Below are 21,182 nucleotides of genomic sequence, written 5' to 3'. Positions count from 1 at the left end.
TTCTGAAGAAGGAGCCTGAAGAGGTGTTTAAAATAAAGCTGTAAATAGCACAGAGTATGCAATGACCACTTAGGTAACCACAGTGTATCTGTATCAGTCAGTTGATGTCTCCACAACTGGAATTTCAGCCTGATTTTTGACTCAGCAGGGGTTTATCCAACTATGCATACCACTTGGTGTAGAGAAACAAGCCTAATAACAGTTGAATAATTCAGAATTTGTTAGCTAAACCAGTTGTAAACAGAGCTTTTGTTTCAGACCTGATTTGTCTTTGATTGGATCCGTGCTGCACTTTCAGAGAACACCATGTAAAATTCATCAGTCTCTGCTTTCAGCATCACCAGCATCAGCACCAGTCCTACCAATTCCAAAGCTTCATCCCAAACTGAAACCTTTTGTTGACCTCCACCCACAGTTAAGGCGGCAGGTGGCCCTGTTTACATTCCTCTATTTTGCCATGCTCTATAATCCTCCTCACTCTCAGCCTCCTTTAAACTAAAAGGGCTGTACACTTTATTTCAGGATTGCCCATGTTTCCTTATGCCCAAGTCCCATTTGCTTCTGGAGGAGCACGCCAGTTCATAACCTGCAGTGCTGAAGGGATCACTAACCCATGTAACTCCAGACTAGAATGAGAAGCAGCTAATTTTTCCATTAAAAGTCTGATCTAGCTACGTGAGGTTACTAACAGATTCTTTTGTTCCAAAATACAGCAGAGACTTCTACTCATATGGAATTGGACAATGTTCCATTTTATAAGTATTCATGAACACCGATTAGAGTTCCCAAAGGCATATATATCCTCTTTATCATTCTAAAAGCAGAGTTTCAGCTCCCCTGCATCATATCCCTTCCCTATCCCCATTTCAGTTACTTAACTCACATAAAAATCACATTTAACCTGACATACTTAGTTTCTAGCAACAGAAGCTGTGAGAAAAACTACAACCCAGAATTTAGTAACAGAGGTGGCTGTGAGTGGGCTTGCCCTTTGAGCACAGCCTGGCAGGCAGGAAGCAATTATGTGAAACTGGTAATTAAGAAAGAAAGAAAAAAAAGAAGATAAGAGTAGCAGGTCTGGATATTGACAGCTATACAACTATTTTAATCCATAAAGTTAAGCAGCAGCTTATTTCTTACATTTCACTAGTGTGTCAAAATTTATCTGCTCCCAGCAAAATTAGCAAAGGAAGCTCTCAGGAGCTGAACTCACCTCTGTAGTAGAAGAGACACAGATCTGAGAGCACAAACCAGCGCTTCTTCCACAGCTTCATCCCAGTGCTGTCCTGCAGGAATCACAGGGGCCAAGTCAGAAAACACACTGGGGACAGCTCTGCTTCCCAGCACAAAACAGGCCCTGCACAGCTGCTGGAACCCTGGATACTGAGAATTTCAGACACTCTGTGCTGCAAGGCACTGACCACCAAGAGAACACTGCATTGACCTGAGAAGGCTTCCCAAATGGAATGACAGAACTGGGATTGTGGCTGTGGAGTTTGAATAGAAGTGTGTGCTATCACAGGGTGGAAAACTGAGAGTTTAAGGGTTTAGAATACAGTAATAGATATAAAGCAAGATGGAGGTTTTAGGGTGGAGGTTGGTGCTTCTTCTTCCCCTTTTTCTCTATAGGTTTGGGTGGTTTTGTGCAATTGGATAAAAAAGTCTCCATTGCAGGCACGGGTGGTTGGTTATTGGGTTAAAAGTGAAAATAATTAGGTGTAATTTCTTAATTGGACAGTTTATCCTTAAAAGGCTTGTAGAGAGAGAGATATGGCTCGATTTTTAGTTTATTAGAGTGAAGTGTTGTAGAACTCAGGGTTTGTGAGACTGTGACAGAGATAAGAACGAATGAACATCTAAGTCCCAATGAGAAATTCCATCTTGCAATTTAATCCTGACCCTGGCAAAAAGAAGATAAAAACTCAACACACAACTGTGCTGTGTGTGCTGCCAGCTCAGTTTCTTGGCTGTTTTAAGTATTTGACTTCTCATCCTGAGCAGTCACTGCAAACTAAGGCTGGGACCCAGGAATCCTGAAGTGAGCAGGGAATCATGGAATTGTTGGGGTTGGAAAAGGCCATTTAGCTCCTCGAGTCCGGCTGATACCAGCACGGCCAAGTCCACCACTAAACCATGTCCCCAAGTGCCACATTAACACATCTAATCACACCTTCAGGGTTGGTGACCTGACCACTTCCCTGGGCAGCCAGTTCCAATGCTTGACAACCCCTCTGGTGAAGAACGTTTTTCCCATATCCAACCTAAAACTTGAGGGCATTTCCTTTTGTCTTGTCTCTTGTCACCTGAGAGAAGAAACCAGCCCCCACCTCACTACAATCTCCTCTTTGGCAGCTGTAGAGAGTAGAGAGACCCTCTCTGAGCCTCCTTTTCTCCAGGCATGATAGATATTACAATCTACAGTTTAACTAATTAAAAAAAAATAAAAAGTTTTTTTCCTCTTAATGAGCAAGATAACACTTCAGGTACATCCTCCTTTGTTTTCTGAAGGAACTCTCTGCTGAACTTTGTCTTCTATTACCACTCATATATCTAGAGCAAATTTCTTTCCCAAATATTTTATTCCTACAGCAACTTAATTTTCTTTTATGCTTATAACCAATTTACACCATACAACTCAGAATGAAAGACTGCCACCTCTGCTGCAGTGTAAATAAGCCAGAGCACTACAGCACACACATCCTGGCAGAATCAGATTTATAAATATGTTAATCTGTTCCAAGAAGAAAAGTATGTGTGAATTAGCAATATTCTTGTAGCAAATAGGTTTTGTGACAATGAAGAAGAGGGATTCTCTAATGAAAAACTGTCAGGTGGGTTTATTTTTGGGGTAGTTCTCCAGCCCAAGAAAAGTCAGGATGATTTTTAGCCTTGTATTTCAAGCTCTGCTCTTTCTGGGGTTGGGGAAATGAGCTGAAAGAAGAAAGGATAAACCAAGAATTAGCTAGGAAACATTATTCAGAAAAAATATGTTCACTGTAAACATCTTCCAAAAAAGGAGTTGGCTCTGGATTTAAAAATTAGCAGAAAAATGACAGAAGAGGATCACTACATGTACTGAGACAGCGTACCCTGAATTTAATAAAAATTGCGAGACTCTGAGATTACATAAATGTTGTTTTACTATCAGAAAGAAACCTGCGCAAGCTTTCACTGCACATTTCTGGAGATCATCTCTGTTGATAAAATTGACTAAATTGGCTCTCAATGACTACCCCAACATGGAAATACACGGCAGCACCTTTTCTTACAAACACCAATCAAACATCACAGCATTTAAACTGTTTCCCACATAAACCATCTCCAGCCCTGAGGTGGATTAAAGACTGGTTGAAGTGCCAACCCCAGGGAGATGGTGGCCAGGGCCTCGTGGTGTGCCCCAGGGGTCGACACCGTGGCCAAGACAATTTAACAGCTTCATTAACGAGCTGCACACTGAGCTCACCCTGAGTCAGTCTGCACATGGAGTTACGAGGAGTGCCTCATACTCCAGATGGTTGTGCTGTCATCCAGAGGGACTGGACAGGCTGGGGAATTGGGCAGAGAAGGATCTCTTGGAGTTCAACAGAGGGAAATGCTCAGTTCTCCATCTGGAGAGGAGTAACCCCCTGCACCAACATGAGCCAGGAATGCACCTTGCAGCAAAGGAGGGCAGCAGCATCCCAGACTGCATCAGCAGTGCTGCCAGGACATCCTTCCTCTCTGCTCAGCACCACAGAGGTCTGGCTGCAGTGCTGCTCCTGCTCTGGGCTCACTGGTGCAGGAGGAGCATGAACATACTGCAGGGAACCCAGAAAATGGCCATGGAGATGACTGAGAGACTGGAGCATCTTCACATGGAAACAGGGTGAGAGAGCTGGGACTGCTTAGTCTGGGGAGAGAGCAGCTTAGCAGGCATCCTATCAGTATAAACCTCTGGTGAGAGACTATAAAAAACGTGGAGCCAAACTTTTGCCAAGGGCAAGAAAAGAAACAGCGGGCACAAATTAAGAAGCATGAAATTCTACCTCAGCAGAGGTAAAGCTTTTTATGGTCAAATACTGTCACAAGTTGCCAGAGAGGCTGTGGTGCAGTCTTCATCTGTGAGGAGATGAAGTCTGGACAAAGTCCAGCTGGACAAAATCCTGCCCAAGACTCTCAAGCGCACGTGGTGTGATTCTGGGGGTGTCCTGTGCAGGGCCAGGAGCTGGACTTGATGATCCTGATTGGGTCCCTTCCATGAGATCCATTGACTCTATGACCCTGCCCATGACAATCCATCATTCTATCACCCTGCAGATGATTTTCCATGATTCTATGACCCTGCTCTAGCTGAGCCTGGCTAATTGTGTTAGATTGTCACAAGGTCCCTTCCAACCAAGACAACTGTGTGATTCTGTGCCCCAAAAAACAGCAACAAAATCACCTTTGTGAGAATTTTTCACTCTCAGCATTCACATCTCAGAATTCTCTTTGCTCTCAGAGTAGAGGCCACAGGATTGTCTAAACCTGAGGAAATCCTTCCACTAAATAGACACTTCTAGATCTTATTATCTGAGCAGTTTTTAAAAACTGACTCATCACCGGCACTCAGAAATCTATGCAGGTCATGCCAGTCTATCTGAGTAGGCACAGTAAATGACAATGTAGATCAAAATTACATACACACGTTTGTCTCAGCTGAGTTTAAATTAATGAGTTCGCAAGGGTTTCTTGGTGGATTTTAAAAACAGATTTGTAATATTAACCAGAAGAGCAAATTTACAGCAAATTTACCAACTTACAGGCTAGAACACTGTCCCAATATTAAAGAGCACATACTTCAGATTAATTCACACTCCAAGGGAAAACCTAAAATAATCTCTGGTTTTAACATGATTATCTTTGAATTAAGGAAATAGACATATCTATGTGAAATATATGAAGAAATGTCTCCACTTAGTATTTTTTGTTGAAAATATTACTTTTAGAAAATAAAAATATACATAGTCTAACAAAAGAAACTTAAAAACCTCCAGTATTCTGGGTCACACACCTTTTGTCCCATCATCTCTACATACCTGAAATCACATCAGCTTTTTTTAGAGAGAATCATTATATATATAATCTACCAATGTTCTTTACTTGGCTGATGTCCTTATTTGTATCAGACTGATATCCAATAAGGAGTTAATGAATTGAACACAGTTTATAGCTTCATTCTGCTATTGCTATCATTGTACTATTTAGAAGTGGTTGTCTATTGTATCACACAGTAGAGGAGAAAAAAAAAAAAAGAAGGGGGTGAGGAGGGTCTGAGTACCTGTTTGTAGAGCCAGCCTCTTCTGACAACTGGTGCATTAGGATTTCTCTTTATGGAGTTGGATCTCTTCCCAAAATTATGAACCTTCTTTGAAGATCGTGATGTCTAAATTGAATTGAACATGTTATCGAAACCATGACAACAATAACTGTACAAAAATCAAAATGCTTTTCTTTTCTCTAAGATCTTTATCTTATATGTGCTCCTCTAGGGGACTGCAGAAGACAAACTCTATTCTTTTTTTAGATAAATAATTACTACAATGGTTCTGCTGGTTTCAGCATTTCTTTCCTTTCTTCTGCAGAGAATATAAAGATAAATCCCAAGACAAGTACCAAAAGATGTTTTGGGGTTTTTTCAAAATAAGAAAAAACCCAAATTACAAATATCTGACCTTCTTCTAAGGTAGGTAGAATGCCTACTGAGCTGTAGGAAGAGAAGTAAACTCACAGAACTACTATTAATTATGAAAAACTACATCACCTGGGGAAGAAAGCCCACTCTTTCCTGCTTCCAACACTGAACTAACACATGAAAACTTGTTCTGATTCCAACAAGATATAATTCCCCCTTTCCTAAAATAAAGTAATTTTTTGTATTCCTTCTTTGTTCTGTGATCTCTTGGTTGGTCTGAATATTCATTATTTTATTTGCTTGCACTAAAGTCTACTTAGAAACCTTTCCATGGAACTCCGGAGCTCACATCAACTCTTACTTATACTTTTTATAATTTTGCAATGATCACCTATGATTAAGAGAAGTAGGAAAAATAAAGCATTTTAGATTTCATCCTTCTACTTGAATAAACACAAGAAATTGGAAAAGGCACAAAGAAACCTGCAGTGCTTTGCCAATTCACACTTTAATCTTCTCAGCCCACATTTAGAAAGTTTGCTCTGCAACTAAAGGAGCTGAACATTTACTTGTGTTTTAAATCCTGTAAGAATTGGTGCCTCAGACACCATGAGATACAGCAAAGTACACTCCTGTGCAGAAGAAGTCAAGTTCAAATAAGTTTTTAAAGCTGCATTTCCAATCCACCATTTGGATTGAGACAGCATGATAATCCTGAGTTTCAGCTTCCCTCTCTCTGCTACTGGGACTAATCATGAGTTTATGCAAAATTCCTAAAGGAGGAAAGCTTGACAACCACTCAGGTTTTGTTGCAAATGAGGCGCGGGGCTTCTCTATGGAAATTCTCTCAACACTCATCACAGAACTAAGCTGGGTTTTACTCATGCTTCAGAGTAGCTAAAAAATCATAAACTGAGAACATAATTTAAAAATATGTGCAGCTTTTGTCAATGGTGCCATTAACTGGAAAATACAACACCACTTGGCAAAAAAAATAACATTACAAAAGTTATATGTGCCTGCCTAGAGTCTACAACACAAAATAAATGTTATATTTTTTTGTTGCAAGAATCATGAGGGAATATAAAAACAATCAGAGTGCTTTTAATTTCCCTTGGAGATACAGAAATTTGACTCAGTTCTGAAAAGCAAGACAGAGTAAGCAGTTGAAAACCTAATTAAGAATAAAAGTAAAAAACTTCAACATTTTCTTCTGAAAAATTCTATCAGTGCAAAATGGACAAAGATTTCTAAGAAGCCACGAGAATGATGACAGCCAGCTGTGAAAAAGGAATACATAACAAAGAACATAAAAAAATGCAGCTATAAAGTGAACTATATCTCTCTGTTAACCTGTATGAGTGCTGTATTGGCATATCACACAAAAGCTGTGCTAACACTTTGATCAGAAATAATTTCTAACGCTCACACCTACTCTAATATTAGCTACTAAAAGTTCAGAACTCCTCAAGAGCGCTCCAGAATTCCTACACTTGTAAAAATAGCTAATGCATTGAGGATGCTTCTGAAGACAACCAAGCACTTGTGTCAAGCCTAACAAATTCAGATAATTTAGGCAGCTGTCTCTAAGGTAGGCCTGATAAAAACCCATATTGACTCCAATTTCACTGAGCTAACAGCAGAGTTTTAATGGGTTACATCCTACCAACTGTGAATACAAACTTCCTTCAATTAAATGTAGCATCACAAGTGCTTTCTAATTTTAGTTAATACACAGAACACTTTAGATGACTTGTAATTAGTTTGCCACACGCTGCATAAAGAGAATAACTTCACAACAAACTCTGAACCTTAAGACAATGAGTATTTTGGGACACTGAAACATTGTAGGTGAGTATATAAACTAATTATGGGTTCTCAGACTTTAGATCATCTCCTCCTTTGTTATGGGATCCCTGGCCATCCCTGATATCCCATTCATAACTAATTATCTCAAACTGTGAAAGGGAAAAAAATAAAAATAAAGAACTGAAGGGTTCAAGTACTTTTTACCCCACAGCACAAAAACAAAAATAAAAATACAGGACATATTGCCCAGCTCCAGCTTCTGGAGAAGGCAAAGAGAAAGACGGGAAAGTGAAGGAATGATCCAACCACTCATCAGTGTCTGGAAGGTGCGGAAGGTAACAGAGCAGGCAGAGCCACCCCTGGTACCATCTGATCCATTCCAAGGCACAGCAACTCTGATGCCTCCAAAATCAGATCCTGTGGAACAAACCTTGCACAAACCCAGTGCCGAAAAAGAAGCCAGGATGTCCAGCCAGTGATGTTCACTGGTTTCCAAAACTGAAAAAACAAACACCCAGCGGGGTTTTGAACTCTGGATAACAGACCAGTGAGCATCTGGAGCTGCAGATTTCAGCACCCTGCAAACAGCTTTTCTCTCTGCTTAGCTGGTAGGAAAACACAGGGCTTATATGAGGCTTCTTTACCAGTTTCAGAACTAGCACAAAAGTAATTAATTAACATAAAATTTATTGCATATAAATTTGAAAAACATAGGCTGAGAACCTTGCAAATAAGGAAATTTTCTGCATGTGAACTCTGAGAGTACAAATCTGTATCTTTGTTACTTTTAACTTCTGTTTAAAAATATGTTTCTGGTGTTCAACGCTTCCATTATCTTCCAAACCACAAAACAACAGGATGCTGCTTTCTGGATTTTGTTGGCAATTTTGGTGCCTTCCAATGCTGCAGCTTTCCATGAGCTGAATGGGTTTCTGCCTCAGCATTTTAGATTGAACCAGGAGGTTGTTCTTGAAGCAAATCTCCCCATCATTCACTCCTAGTGTGCTCTGGTTTGCGTAGCAAAGGAAACTGGATTCCATTTAGGCAGGACTAAAATATAAGATGCACAAGGAGCACTACTGGGCTGGTCTGAATATAAATCATAAAATACAGTGCAGACATCCAGCTCTGAGCACTAGGAATGCTCTTCACAGCCCTCCTGTTAACTGTGCTGTTTGCTAATGATTTTTAATAATAATAATAATAATGAATAATTTTAATTTCTGTTAATCAGAAATTTCCAGCTAACCTGGATCCAGAGCAGAGCTGAATGGCTACACCTACACTAGCCATTCAAAGCTGGACTGAACTGAAATATCTATAAACAAATTGATTAATATTTGTGAGCACTGGGAAACATCCCAGCTGTACTGGAGTCACCAGGAGCTGTCCTGGGCTAACTCCACACCACTTTCTGCGAGAAAAATGTGTTCACCTTATTCTGCTGATAATCAGGACAGCAATGAAGAGCAGCAGATCTGAACTGCAGAGGGTGTCTGGAAATGTGACTGACTTTACACATTAAAAAGCAATTTATGACACACAATCCTGTTTGTCTAGGTAGTGATTTTGACAGCAGGGAGAAAAATAAGATTAAAAAAAGAAAGACAACTACAAGACCAATTTCTTTATGCCACAGAGAGATGAAAATAAATACTTCTGTAGCAATCTGAAGCCTGTGGGTTTTCACAGCCAGGGGTCTGTGCTAGTGCCTTCTTCATGTCTGGGAATACACTCCAAGCTACAGGAAATAAGCAGCACTTAACAGAGCTGTAATTTGTTATTTGGCCCCCCTCATGTATACAGTGGGAAAGGAAGATTAGAATTAGGACTTTTACTGAGCAGGAACTGATTTTCGTCTCACCTCATATTAGCCTCTGGTCAGCAACAGACCCCTGAGAGTCTTTCTGACACAAAACAGAAACTTCTCCAAGTTCCATTATCTACCAGGGATCAATTAACATTATTGCAAGGAAAAGTTTCTCCTGTACCCCTTAACTGTCTGAAACTTCATTTGTACCCCAATCTTTTTTCCATTCCTCACTGCGTTCCAGTATCAGGTGTGATCATGAGTTATCTCTTAAAACAAAAACCACCTAAAAAAATTGGTTTGGCAACCACACGAAGCATCCTTCTGCCCTGTAATTAATTCTCTGTAAGTTCCCTCACCAACATTTTATTCCTGTTTTATTGTGCCACAATACTACTATTATATTAATATCATACTGCATATATATGTATATAATACATAAAAATAAATATATAATATGTATTACACTATATTATATATATACACTATAGATACATATATATACACACACACTATATATACATATTATAGTCAAAAGTTAAGAATTCCAGGCTTTAGTGTTTGAAGACATGAGTAAAAACACAAAAGAAAATCAGTTTTGTATCCAGGTACAACCCAGGTGCCATATCTATAGTTATCTTTAGAAAGGATTCAACTCATTATCCTTGAATAGCTGCCAGAAAAGGCAGATTGATATTCGCTGTGGTTCTACTTTCCCAGCATTCACCTCCCCAAAAACAAGTTTTTAAATGGTGTTACACTAATTCAGACAAATGCACATTTGAAAACTGATGTACAGTAATTACACATGCAGCCACAATAATCATATTAATATTTTAAGTGCATTTAAATAACTAGAACAGGAGGAATGAGAAACAGAACAATCTATTTTTTTCAAAATGTTATTTTCACAGGAAACGAAAGTGTCATTAATCAATGAAAGTAGAAGAAATCACATTAACTGGGCCAGAGAAATCTCAATTTCCTTCTCGAAGACTATGAAACAAACACTAGGCTAAAGGGCATTTTCATCTCTTTTGAAAGAAAAGTGAGAAAAATGTAAGACACATGCTCCTAAATTGTAATTAATTTTGCATATTTGACCTGAGATTGCTTCCCAGAAAATGAATTTTGAGAGAACTAGCTATGTAATTATTGCATTCTACATCATTTTTATGATTCTAACAAGAAATTACCTGGGGTTTTTTGCTTGCTTGGTTGTTTTAGGACTTCGCTGGTTTTGAGTTTGTTTTTTACTGTTGTTGTTTGGGGGTTTTCTAGTTTGTTGTATTTTTAACTGGTTTTCCTGCATGGACTTAAACATGATCATATGAAAGTTGAGATGGATTTTGTTACTGTTCATAATACATCTGTGACTCTCTATTTTTCCCCCCAGCAACATTAATAGATTAAGACACTTTTCTGATTAAATAAGTTTTTAAGTAAGTTTTCTAACGTAGGTCAAGGATTCTGCCTGTCTCATGAGATATTTAAAACAACAAAAAAGTTTCCAAAATGCACTGGAAGGAACCTTGCAATGTTTCTTACCACATGGTAAGTCAATTATTTCAATCCAAGTTTCTGACATTAAGGAATTTTCTCAGTTAGAACATATTCCAAAGTTTATTTTTCCCTTGTAGGCTGGATTGATTTTCTGAAAAAGCACTTCTCAGGATTAGCATTTTCAATGACTAGCTGAAGTACAGGGTTTTTCCCTCTTGTTTAAATGTTAACTACTGGCTAGAAGAGATGACAGCTCTTGTCTGTCATCACTGATCAAAAAGCTGTTTTCTTGGTCTCCTAAAAGACTTAAGGCACTTCCTAATTTTGCATCAAGTGCACTCCTCTCTCAGGAAACCTGAAAATTAAAAAAAAAAAAAAAATGCACACAATAGGCTCATCAGCTTTATCCAATAAACCTAAAAGCTGGTAAAAACACCTGGGCATTTACCTTAACCTCCTGAGAAACTGGGTGAATGGAGAAGTAAAACAAAAATTAAGGTGATCCTGGGATTCTCCCAACCATTTAGCAGGAATTTTTCTAGGAAGCCAGGACTTCTGCTCTGGCCCAATGTCACTTGCTATTTAGGGTCACCTCCCACCTCTCTCACAACTACTTCTTGCTCACAATCCCAACTCTCTCTGTTTTACCTGGACGCATCCAGGCAATTGTTTGTGATGGAGCACTTTCTGCAACAGTGCTGGCCCAGGTGCCTCATCAGTCACTCAGGGTTTTGCTGTTCACACAGATCAGAAAAGTCAGTTTAAGTCATTAAGATCTGAGATACCTGATAAAAATTACAGCTACAGTGACAATTTGAGTTTCCAAATCAAACCTGGAAGAAGTTGAGTGCCCTGAAAAATATGTAAGCGTTGTTTCTCTTTTTCAGTGGAACACTAATACACAGCACTGTCTAGCACCTTGTGGAATAACTGAATTACTTTAGTTCTAATTTATTTGGACATAAAGACTTACTCTGCCCACAGGGCTCATTGGATGAGCAGCATAATCTGATGCCAGATTATAGTTAGTTGCTTCAGCTATCATGCTTACAGGTCGTTCCTTCTTTTCTTCAGATGACATTGCTGCAGCAGTCCTGAAAATAGAATATGTAATAGCACTGGAACATGCTGTGTGTGCAGACTGCTAATAAAAAGCACCCCTAGATGTAGCTTTGTACAGCCTGTGTCCTACTTTTCCATTTTGAAAGCAATTCACACTTCATTGCAGAGTTACCTGCACTGTGTTTTAAACTCCAACCTGTTATAGATGAATTTTAAGATGTTGCTTAAAATCAGAATTTCTCTCTTAGCACCAGGTGTTGGTGGGAGGGAAAAAGACAGGTATGAGTGTGAGATGGAAATGGGAAGAAATGCTCTCCAAAGGCCCCCTCTGGCTTTGCCCCCCTCTCACACTGGTGAAATTCGGCCAGTTCTGGTGGTTTGCACTGGAGCCACCATGTAATGTGTTACAGCAATGGTGGTAGGGAGGACACCCAGAACCCCAACAAAATCCTGAGCTCAGGCATGAGCTCCATGCAGACCTTCATGTATTGCTCTAAAAAACTAATGCAAAGACAGCAAATCTGAGTTATTATCCAATGATTCAGAAAGTGCCCCAACTGGCCAAGGAAATAATAAATTGAGGAGAAACTATCAGGCAAAACATTACAGATTAACAGCTTGTGATTGTCCCTAAGTGATTATAAAATTTATCCCTTTCTGGAAGTTTATCTGATTGTTATATAATATCTAGGCTGTTTACTTAAATTACAGAACAATTAAAGTGATAAGAGGAAATTCATACAGTGCATAAATGTGATGCATTTCTATCATACAACTAATCTGCGCTATGTTTTCTATCTTAACAATTTAAAATATTTATCATTGCTTTCAAGTGATTTAAACAAGTAAAACTATCTACATGTTGATCTGACTCGGAAAAAATAAATATTGCCACTAGTAATCACTGAATCTTACTTCATTATTAATGGGCTTTAAAGCCTATGTTTTATAGAGTGAAACAGAAGGCACTTACTGCTCATTCACAACAAAAATACAATTGTCCTGTGAAGGCTGTCCTGTCACTGGATGTTTGCAGGTCACTTTTCGTTCATTATGACTGTGAAAGAGAGAGAAAGAAAAGTATTAGGCAATAAGTTTTGATTTTCCAGCTCAATTATGTAAATCCAGTGCATCAAATGTATCAATTCAGTGAAAACAATTAAGAATATTTCATTATGGCATGTAACAACATAAGTGTACAAACTCACAAATGCACACATATATATACAAACAAAAAAAAAAAGGATGAGAACTAGTATTGAATAATCTTCATTGGCACTGGTTTGGCAACCATTCTGAATTATAAAAACAATAAAAGTGGTTTTAGTTCATATATAAACATAGATAATTCACTTCAGCTATGACTTTATGTATTCAAAACCAGGGACAAGATGAACATGGGACATATTTAACTGCTCTGTAAGGATAAAACACTACTGTAAAAGCAACTGTCTTCATCCTCAGGACATGAAGATACTAGTTTCAAATTTCCAGTATTACAGATAAATACCCAGTGACTGGAAGAAGAGTGAGGGGTTGCTATCACAGTTCTACTTTTGCAGGTGACTTTTTAATTCAGGTTGCTGCTCAGAAGTGTCTTCCAGAGGCTGAGCTTCATCCCCAACAGCACAAAAATGCTCCCCTTTGCATTTCTCATTCCCCTGAACTGCAGATCCTGATAGATCACAGCTTGGAAGAAACTGCCCAAATTCAACAACTATCAGCTGCTGCCACACAGGAAAGAAATGTCTGGGCTTGAGTCCTCCAGCCTCTGAAGGGAAGAAGAGAAAGGCAGAGCTGAGTCTGGGCTCCTCAGAGCAAGAGCAACAAGGAGCTGCTGGGGAAGGTTCAGCACTGGGCTGTGGGGATGATGAGGGGACTGCAGCATCTCTCCTGGGAGGAAAGCCTGGGAAAGCTGGGCCTGTTTAGCCTGGAGAAAAGATGACTGAGAGGGATCTTATCAGTGCATCCACATGTCTGGAGGGTGAGTGACAAGAGCCCAGTGCCAGGGCAAGGGGCACAAACTGAAACACAGCCAGCTGCACCTGAATATGAGCAAAAAGCGCTGAGCACTGGAACAGGCTGCCCAGAGAGGCTGGGGAACCTCCTCTGGAGAGATTCCAAACCTGCCTGGCCACCACCTGTGTCTGTTGCTCTAGGTGAGCCTGCCTTGGCAGAGGTGTTGGACTAGAAGATCTCCAGAGTCACTTCATCCTTAACACCTACTTCTTTTACTGCCTATTCATTTAACCATGTGAACTTTCAAGCACTCTGAAGCACAGCTCATCTCATGAATGTCACACTTTCCATCCTTCCTGCTTCATAAAAACAACCTGAATTAACAAGACTATCTTAATATTCTCCACTTTTAAACTAAAATTCTTAGGATCATAACAATTTGCAATTATAGAGCATTATTGATTAAAAGTTGCCTCCAAACAAAAGCCTAATAAAAAATCCACACCACTTTCATGGTGAATGAATTGAAAAGCCTTCATAAACCTAGAGTGCAAGATTAGATAGACAGCCCAATTCTTTGTACTTCCTCTACTGGGATTTTAGAAACCAACTAATACCTAAATGGAGAGACTATGTTACAGAGCTTAACGATGAGCTGGCAATTGCCAGTGCTTTATCTTTGTTCTGAGTTCAACAGATTTCTAAGTTTAGCCCCTGAAGGAGCTGTTGTTGCAGAAATGGATCAATTACAACGAAGAGACAGGAAAGAGACACTCTGAGAACAGTCTGTGCCATTCCCAATTGCCCTGGTCATACAATGCCTCACAAGGAAATCAGCCCAGATTAAAGAGATTTCAGGTTCAAAACATTCCTGAGCAAGCATCCAGGTTCCTTTGCTTTGATAATGAGTCCTCTTTTACTTCCTTTCCAAAACCTTTTTTCCCCCTCTGACATTTCAGAAACTCTCACACCAAAGTGAAAAAAAAACCCCAAACCAACAAACTGTGGAGATGAGCTGTCCAAAACACTTTGCCAAAACGTTGCCTTCTTGTTCTCATTAAACCTTGACAGGTGACTGTCAGCTGCATCCATAAATGTGGAAATAAGTGGATCAGGACTTCTGCTCAGGGACCAGAAATCCTCAGGTCCACACAAAGTGGGGCACATCTCAGGTTTTGTGTGAGTGCACATTGCTGATGATACAGAAGAGGCAACACCCAAGGACTGCAGTGGGGAAACCACACAAAACCAGGGGGGAAAGGAGGGAGAGGGCAGAAAAGTGAGAGAGGAGAGCAGAGGAAGCAATACTCAAGAATATTTTGCTTCAGGTTTGAGTCATGTATCAAGTTAGCATTCCAAAAGCACCAAAAAATCCTTGAACAAAACACAATTTTCCCCACTAGTCACACAGATGTTGAGATGTATGGGAGGTAGTTGAGATTACATAAAAAAGGCAGAAAACATATCACAGACGTGAGCCATGCTCCTGAGGATTGTACAGCACATTCCTTCTAGACCTGAATAGTCACTTCCTTCTAAAAGAGTAAAGCAAAGGGAAAACGGGCTTTTTTCCCCTTCAAGGCAAAGGAAAAACAGGCTTTTTTTCCCTTCAGCTTAGACACAAGTGAAATCTCATGGGTGAACACTGGAAATTCAGCTTGCGCAACTAAAGAGTGATGACTGTAAATATGTCTAACTGCATGAAAAGATTTTAAATACTTCCATTTGAAAACTTTTTCATTACTCATCTAATTATTGCATTTTTGGCAGTAATTTACCTGGTATTTTGACAAGGCTCCTCAAAATACTTGTGCAAGGTGTAGGGAAGTTTGATAATTATTGTCATAACCCTCCCACATAACAGTACGTTAAGGCATTTGTTTCAAACTCTGTCTTGCAGAGAGTTTTATTCAAACTAAGCTACAGTTTGATATTCACAATCTTCAACATCCAATTTAGACACTTGTTCAGTTATCCATAAATCGCTGGCTACACACACACTTAGAATTTCATTTATTATACTACAATAATCTATACATAATCAATAGATCTCAGAGGAAATAAAGCAAAAACCTATTTTTTTTTTTACTGAGAACTCTAATTTCAACTTTATACTGAGTCCAATGTGTAATTCAGAGTTTCAACCTTGCATATTTATGTGTATGTACTTTATTCTGTGGAAAGAGAGTGATTCACTTTGACACAGCCAGTGTGTTACTTTTCACTTATGCAGAGGTACATCCTCCTCCTTTCTCCTTCCAGTTTTTCCCATGTTTTGAGAACACAGGACAACCACACACAAAAGTCTTTTGCATTTTTTCTGAAGGCCCTAACTGACCCTTACTATTTTAGGATCTATATTAATGGCATGCTAAACACTAGAGACAAAGACAGGAAAAAATTCCCTGTGTATTTCATTACTATTCATGAGTTTTCTCCAGACTTGTATGCGACAAAAACTATTCCTCATTAATATTTGCTTCTGGAATATTTTGGACTCCAGAAATATACATTGAGATGACATGAGAGAAGCAATTCAATGCAAAATAAAGCATAATTCTTGCATGTATCAACATAATATTCTTTCTGCTTGATTCCAGCAGTGGTTTTATACCTGCCATGAAAGAATCAGTCAATCAAAACTAAACCAAACCAAACATAAATGTGAAAACAAGCAACCCAAACCACACAAAAATAGCCTCACATGGGTAGAAGATCCATTTTTAGATATCTCAGTGCAAGACAACTGGTACCAACCTAACAGCTCCAACTTAACTTGACCCCTTTTCTCCAGAATTTTCCAACTTTCCAATCCTTTCCTCTGAAAGCAGCAAGCTTTGGCATCATTTATAAGGTAGCTTAGTTCTGGCACATGGACAAGCCCCCAGAGCAAAAGGATTTATCCTGTTCAGGTTAGAAATGACAGCAACCTTGAATTTGACTCACGTTATTTGCCTTCTTCTCTACTCTCTCTCTCCCTTCCATCCTTTGAGACTCTTAATCTCTTTAGAAGACAGGATTATTTTACTTATTTTCTAGACATGTTCAAAAAAACCAAAAACTTTGTTGTGCAGTTTTAGTCTATTCACTAAATGTACAGTCAACAGCAATCTTTTTGTTGGTTTAATGTGATCCAAGGACTACTGAAAAAAAAAAGCCCTCAAATATATCATTCAGAGATATTATTCTATTTGTAAGCAGCAACTAAGCACATCATTCCAGGTGCAGAGCTTGCCAACATAAGTCCTACACAAGCAGGTTTCTTTGTTTTCTATCTCATGTTTTCAGGACTGCTGACCCAAAATGTTGTGCACCAATGTTTTGTTCTAACACACGTTACAAAAGTCTGCCAAATCAAAACTCTGATCAGTTTTGCTGCTTTGAAGTCACTATCATCTTTGTCAGTATATTGCATAGGAAATTAACTCAGATAACTGCAGCTGGAATGGAAAAAGGAGATCTGTAATCCAGTTGTACAGTTAAAATGAAGGGTTAGACCATTTTTCCTCTGGAACAAAACAGTTCACTCCAAAGTGGCAACAAAGATCAAAGGACAAGGGTGGAAACAGTTGGTTTGGGGTCTCTCCATTGAATGATTTGGTTGAGCTCCCTGTCCTCTTAAAAAAAAAAAAAAAAAAAGAGCTGGGCCAGAACTCCCAAAGACACATCTGGTTTTCTCCCACTCAAATTAAAGCTAGATGCCACTTCAAAGCTTCTCTCATGCCCTTTCTTTGTAGCCTTTATTTATGTGTTCCTCAGTGCTAAGGCCTTCTCATTTGCTTATTATCAATGTGGCCATCAAAGCAAAGGCTGAATACAAACAAAAATCACAAACCAGGACAACTTTTAAGAGGCCTCCAAATCTTTAATTTAGAAACACTGTTCCTTTTGACAAATGAGCACTGAAGAACACATTTCAGAAGAATGCTACACCAAATATCTGCTTCCTAACATTTATTCCAGGTCTTGAGATTCACAGGCTGGCAATCTAATCTCTATTATGGACACACACAATCCCTATATAGCACAAATATGCTGAGACATATTTCTTATGAGAAGCAGTTCTATGCATTTTTCATGACAAATTACTTGAAAAGATGACAAATAAGGTAAGAAGACCAAGATTACCAGAGCAATAAAGCCATGCTGTCTGCATTTATGCTGAATTTCTGCGCTGATATTTAAAGGTAAGGTTCAACTGGAAACAAACATAAGACAAGTCTAGGGCAGATTTGTTTGGTTTCTGTGAATGAAGCCCTTCATTCCTCACCTGGAGAATCAAATCAGCCATTTCTGCCTTGTGTGCTTGCTTTGCAGCATATGAATGTCTCATTTCTAACAGCAATAAATGCAGTTATACTTACCTAACCAAGAGTTGTCTGAACTTGGAAAAAAAAATTAAGTAAATGCAGTCCCTACACAACAGCAAGCAAGGATGTGGTCTGTGGCTATGCTGCACTTCTATTTTACTGAATCTGCAATGCCACATTTTACAGCAAACAGCAAATGCAAGCGCTTTTTTACCAGTGCTATCATACCCTGGAATTACATGAGCCTTTTTTCAATTAAGGTTTTTCAACAACAAGTTTGGAAAGGGGGCTGCATGGCTCCACAGGGAAACATCTGAGTGTGGTAACTAAACATCAGGGAGCCCCAGGAAAAGTGGGAGTGAAGAGACAGCCAGTTCCCAAGTGCTGACAGACCTGTAACACGTCCCATACGCTGCTGAGAACAAAGTGTTTGTGACCCTTTGTGTGTGCACACGCTTTTGGGAAGGTGCAGACAAAATTCCACTCATTTTCTTGGCAGACAATGTAACACCTAAACTGTAGTTACTGCTGCCACCATTTTTCTGGGCTGCTCTGAGTTAATTTTTTCAGGCAACCTGCCAGTTCTGTAGACTTTCCTTTTAAGTCCTCCTCAGCTATAGTTATAGCAGCTTTGGTATCTTTGCTGCTGCTGCTGTAGTGAAAAGCATCTGGACATTTCTATACGGCTGACTGTAGTCCAGCTTTTATTTTTATTTTCCAAAAGATTAAGCACTGCTGCCCCAAAATTATAAGCCTTCCTCTCAATGAGACCATTTTAAACCCACACTCATATTCCAGTGAAAATATCCATATGAAAACAGCCTTTTCTCACTTGAGCAGATATGATTAACATGCTCTCATGATATATTTCCAACATAAAACTAAGTTTACATAAGAAGGAGCAAACCTTGTAAAAAACAACTCTTTCAGAATACTAGGATGAAATACTTGCTAAAACTGCATGCACTCTGGTACAGATTGAGAAGGTTTTAATAAAAAACTTCTCTTGCTAATCAAACACTCCCTTGTCAGGAAAAGTTACTGTTCTCAGGGTTCCCAGAACTTTGTGGGAGGTGTCTTTCATTCTGTAGGCAACATATCTGGGAATTGATAAAATACGGAGGCTCAGTAAGGGCCACAAAGCTGTGGTGGCAATTTTTGAGATGCACCTGCCATGTGTCATCAATTTATGTAACATTTCATTACATTTTGAGCCCTGGGCACAGGGTCTGATACAGTACCTTGATAGCAGACTGCAGATGAAGAAAATGTTCAATTCTGTAAGCATTACTCTGTAGTAAAAATGACTAACACCCTGTTTGCTATTGGAGGTAAGATTTAGGAGAACAGGGAAGTCGGTTTTAGGAGGCAGAACTCTCTGTAAGCCTCAGACTTGGAACCCAAGGATCCTTTAATGGTTAACTCCCTGGAGAGATTCCAAGACCTAGAGTAACGATTCTGAAGCGAAATCCCACACTATGTTTTCTGAAGAGAGCCAGGGTTTGGAGCAGCATGGTCCAGCAGGTGGTTTGAGGAGCAGAAGCACCACTGGACTCTCCAGTCTGGCTGCTGCTGCCTCTTCGTGCTGATGACAGGACACTCATCACCATCTCTGAGATCATCATCATCTCACCTTCTTCTCAGCCCTGGTGAGGCCATATCTGGAGTGCTGTGTCCAGTTCGGGGCTCCTCAGGACAAAAGAGACATGGAGCTCCTGGAGGGGACCCAGTGAGGGCTTTGGGGATGGTGGGGAGACTGGAGCATCTCTCAGGAGAAAAGGTGAGGGAGCTGGGGCTGCTCAGGCCTGAGAAGAGACCTCATCCCTGTCTGTCCCTGCCTTCAGGGGGGGCTCAGAGCAGGGACTGTGAGGCCCAGCAATGGTGGGACAAGAGGAATGGGCAGGAACTGATGCCCAGGTTCCACCTGAACACAAGGAAGAACTTCCACCCTATGAGCTGTGCAGACCAAGACTGCCCACCAAGATTGCCCAGGGAGGTCATCTGCCTCTCTGGAGATGTTCCAGAACCATCTGCACACACTGCTGTGCCCTGTGATCTGAGGTGACCCTGCCTGGGCAGGGAGGTGGCACCAGATGCCCACTGTGGTGCCTTCCAGCCTGGCATTCTGTGATAACTGACAGCAGATGGCTGATCAGCTGATGTTTTCCAAAATCTTGCTTCCCTGATGCAGGAGGGACACTGCACCCTCTCCCTGAAGAGGTAGAGAGGGTAGAACAAGTAAAGCTAACTTGTAGAGAGGGCAGCAAAAAGCCACATTTAATTAAAAAAAACACAAAACCAAAAAAACAACAAAACACCCCCCCCCCAAAAAAAACCAAAACAAAAAATACCAAAAAACCCAAACCAAACAAACAAGCATGCCCCCAAAACAAAGAACCCAAACAAAAAAAACCCTGTTCCAATACAAAGCAAAAGCTGTCTTTTGCTGCTGGAGTTTGACCACGCATATTAGCACACTAATAAATTGGGACATTTCATTAATAGGGGTTAATTAGAAACCACTAATTGGTGTTTTCTTACATATACAATATTAGAGATTTTCAGAACAAGAAATGAACCTGACTTGAATTTATAAGGGACAAATGAACACAGATTGCATGAGCACAACCGTACAACACTACCAGAAGAAATTCATCACACCAAGTAAATTAGAGATAATTGAGATAATTGAGCTCTCTTAGCCACCCCCTCTACAACTACAAGCATCAAATTCAGTAAAAAACTTTTAGCAAATGCTTTTATAGCTACATAGCAACTTTTACTCTTTTCAAAGCTCACTAGACAGAAAATTATCTTCACCACATACCACTTAAGCTCAGTGATGCAAGCCTTGGCCTATTTCATTTATTAAAAGCCTAAGTAGATGTGCTCTTGAGAAAGCTTTAGAAATAGAAGTAAGAATTCAAAAGGCAGTTCTGACTTATGCTTCCATTTCACTGCATGAAAATTAGAGATATTTTACAAGAGAGTAATTTTAATATCAATTCCTCTTAGCAATTTTAAAATGTTTTTCAATAATTATATTTTGAAAAAAAAAGCTGAAAATACTTCTAAG

General features: G+C 39.6%; 1 protein-coding gene across 17 annotated transcripts in view; it reads right to left on the bottom strand.

Annotated features, from left to right (window-relative positions):
- PLEKHA5 (pleckstrin homology domain containing A5) overlaps positions 1–21,182 on the bottom strand; it is a 159,170-nt gene that overhangs the window by 54,874 nt on the left and 83,114 nt on the right. For 16 of the 17 annotated variants that reach the window (XM_036401792.1, XM_036401793.1, XM_036401791.1 and 13 more), the window contains 4 exons: positions 12,811–12,894; positions 11,749–11,869; positions 5,300–5,404; positions 1,214–1,286 (listed from right to left, as the gene is read on the bottom strand). In XM_036401792.1, coding sequence (XP_036257685.1) covers positions 1,214–1,286; positions 5,300–5,404; positions 11,749–11,869; positions 12,811–12,894 — 383 coding nt within the window. Of the gene's footprint in view, positions 1–1,213; positions 1,287–2,771; positions 2,932–5,299; positions 5,405–11,748; positions 11,870–12,810; positions 12,895–21,182 lie in introns of those variants that run through there. The other variant, XM_036401794.2, reaches the window with a different exon arrangement.

Source organism: Molothrus ater, chromosome 5 (genome assembly GCF_012460135.2).
Source record: "Molothrus ater isolate BHLD 08-10-18 breed brown headed cowbird chromosome 5, BPBGC_Mater_1.1, whole genome shotgun sequence".
In the NCBI taxonomy this organism is placed as follows: Eukaryota; Metazoa; Chordata; class Aves; order Passeriformes; family Icteridae; genus Molothrus; species Molothrus ater.
Note: the sequence above shows the minus strand (reverse complement) of the source record. Positions and strands in the feature narration are given on the sequence as shown.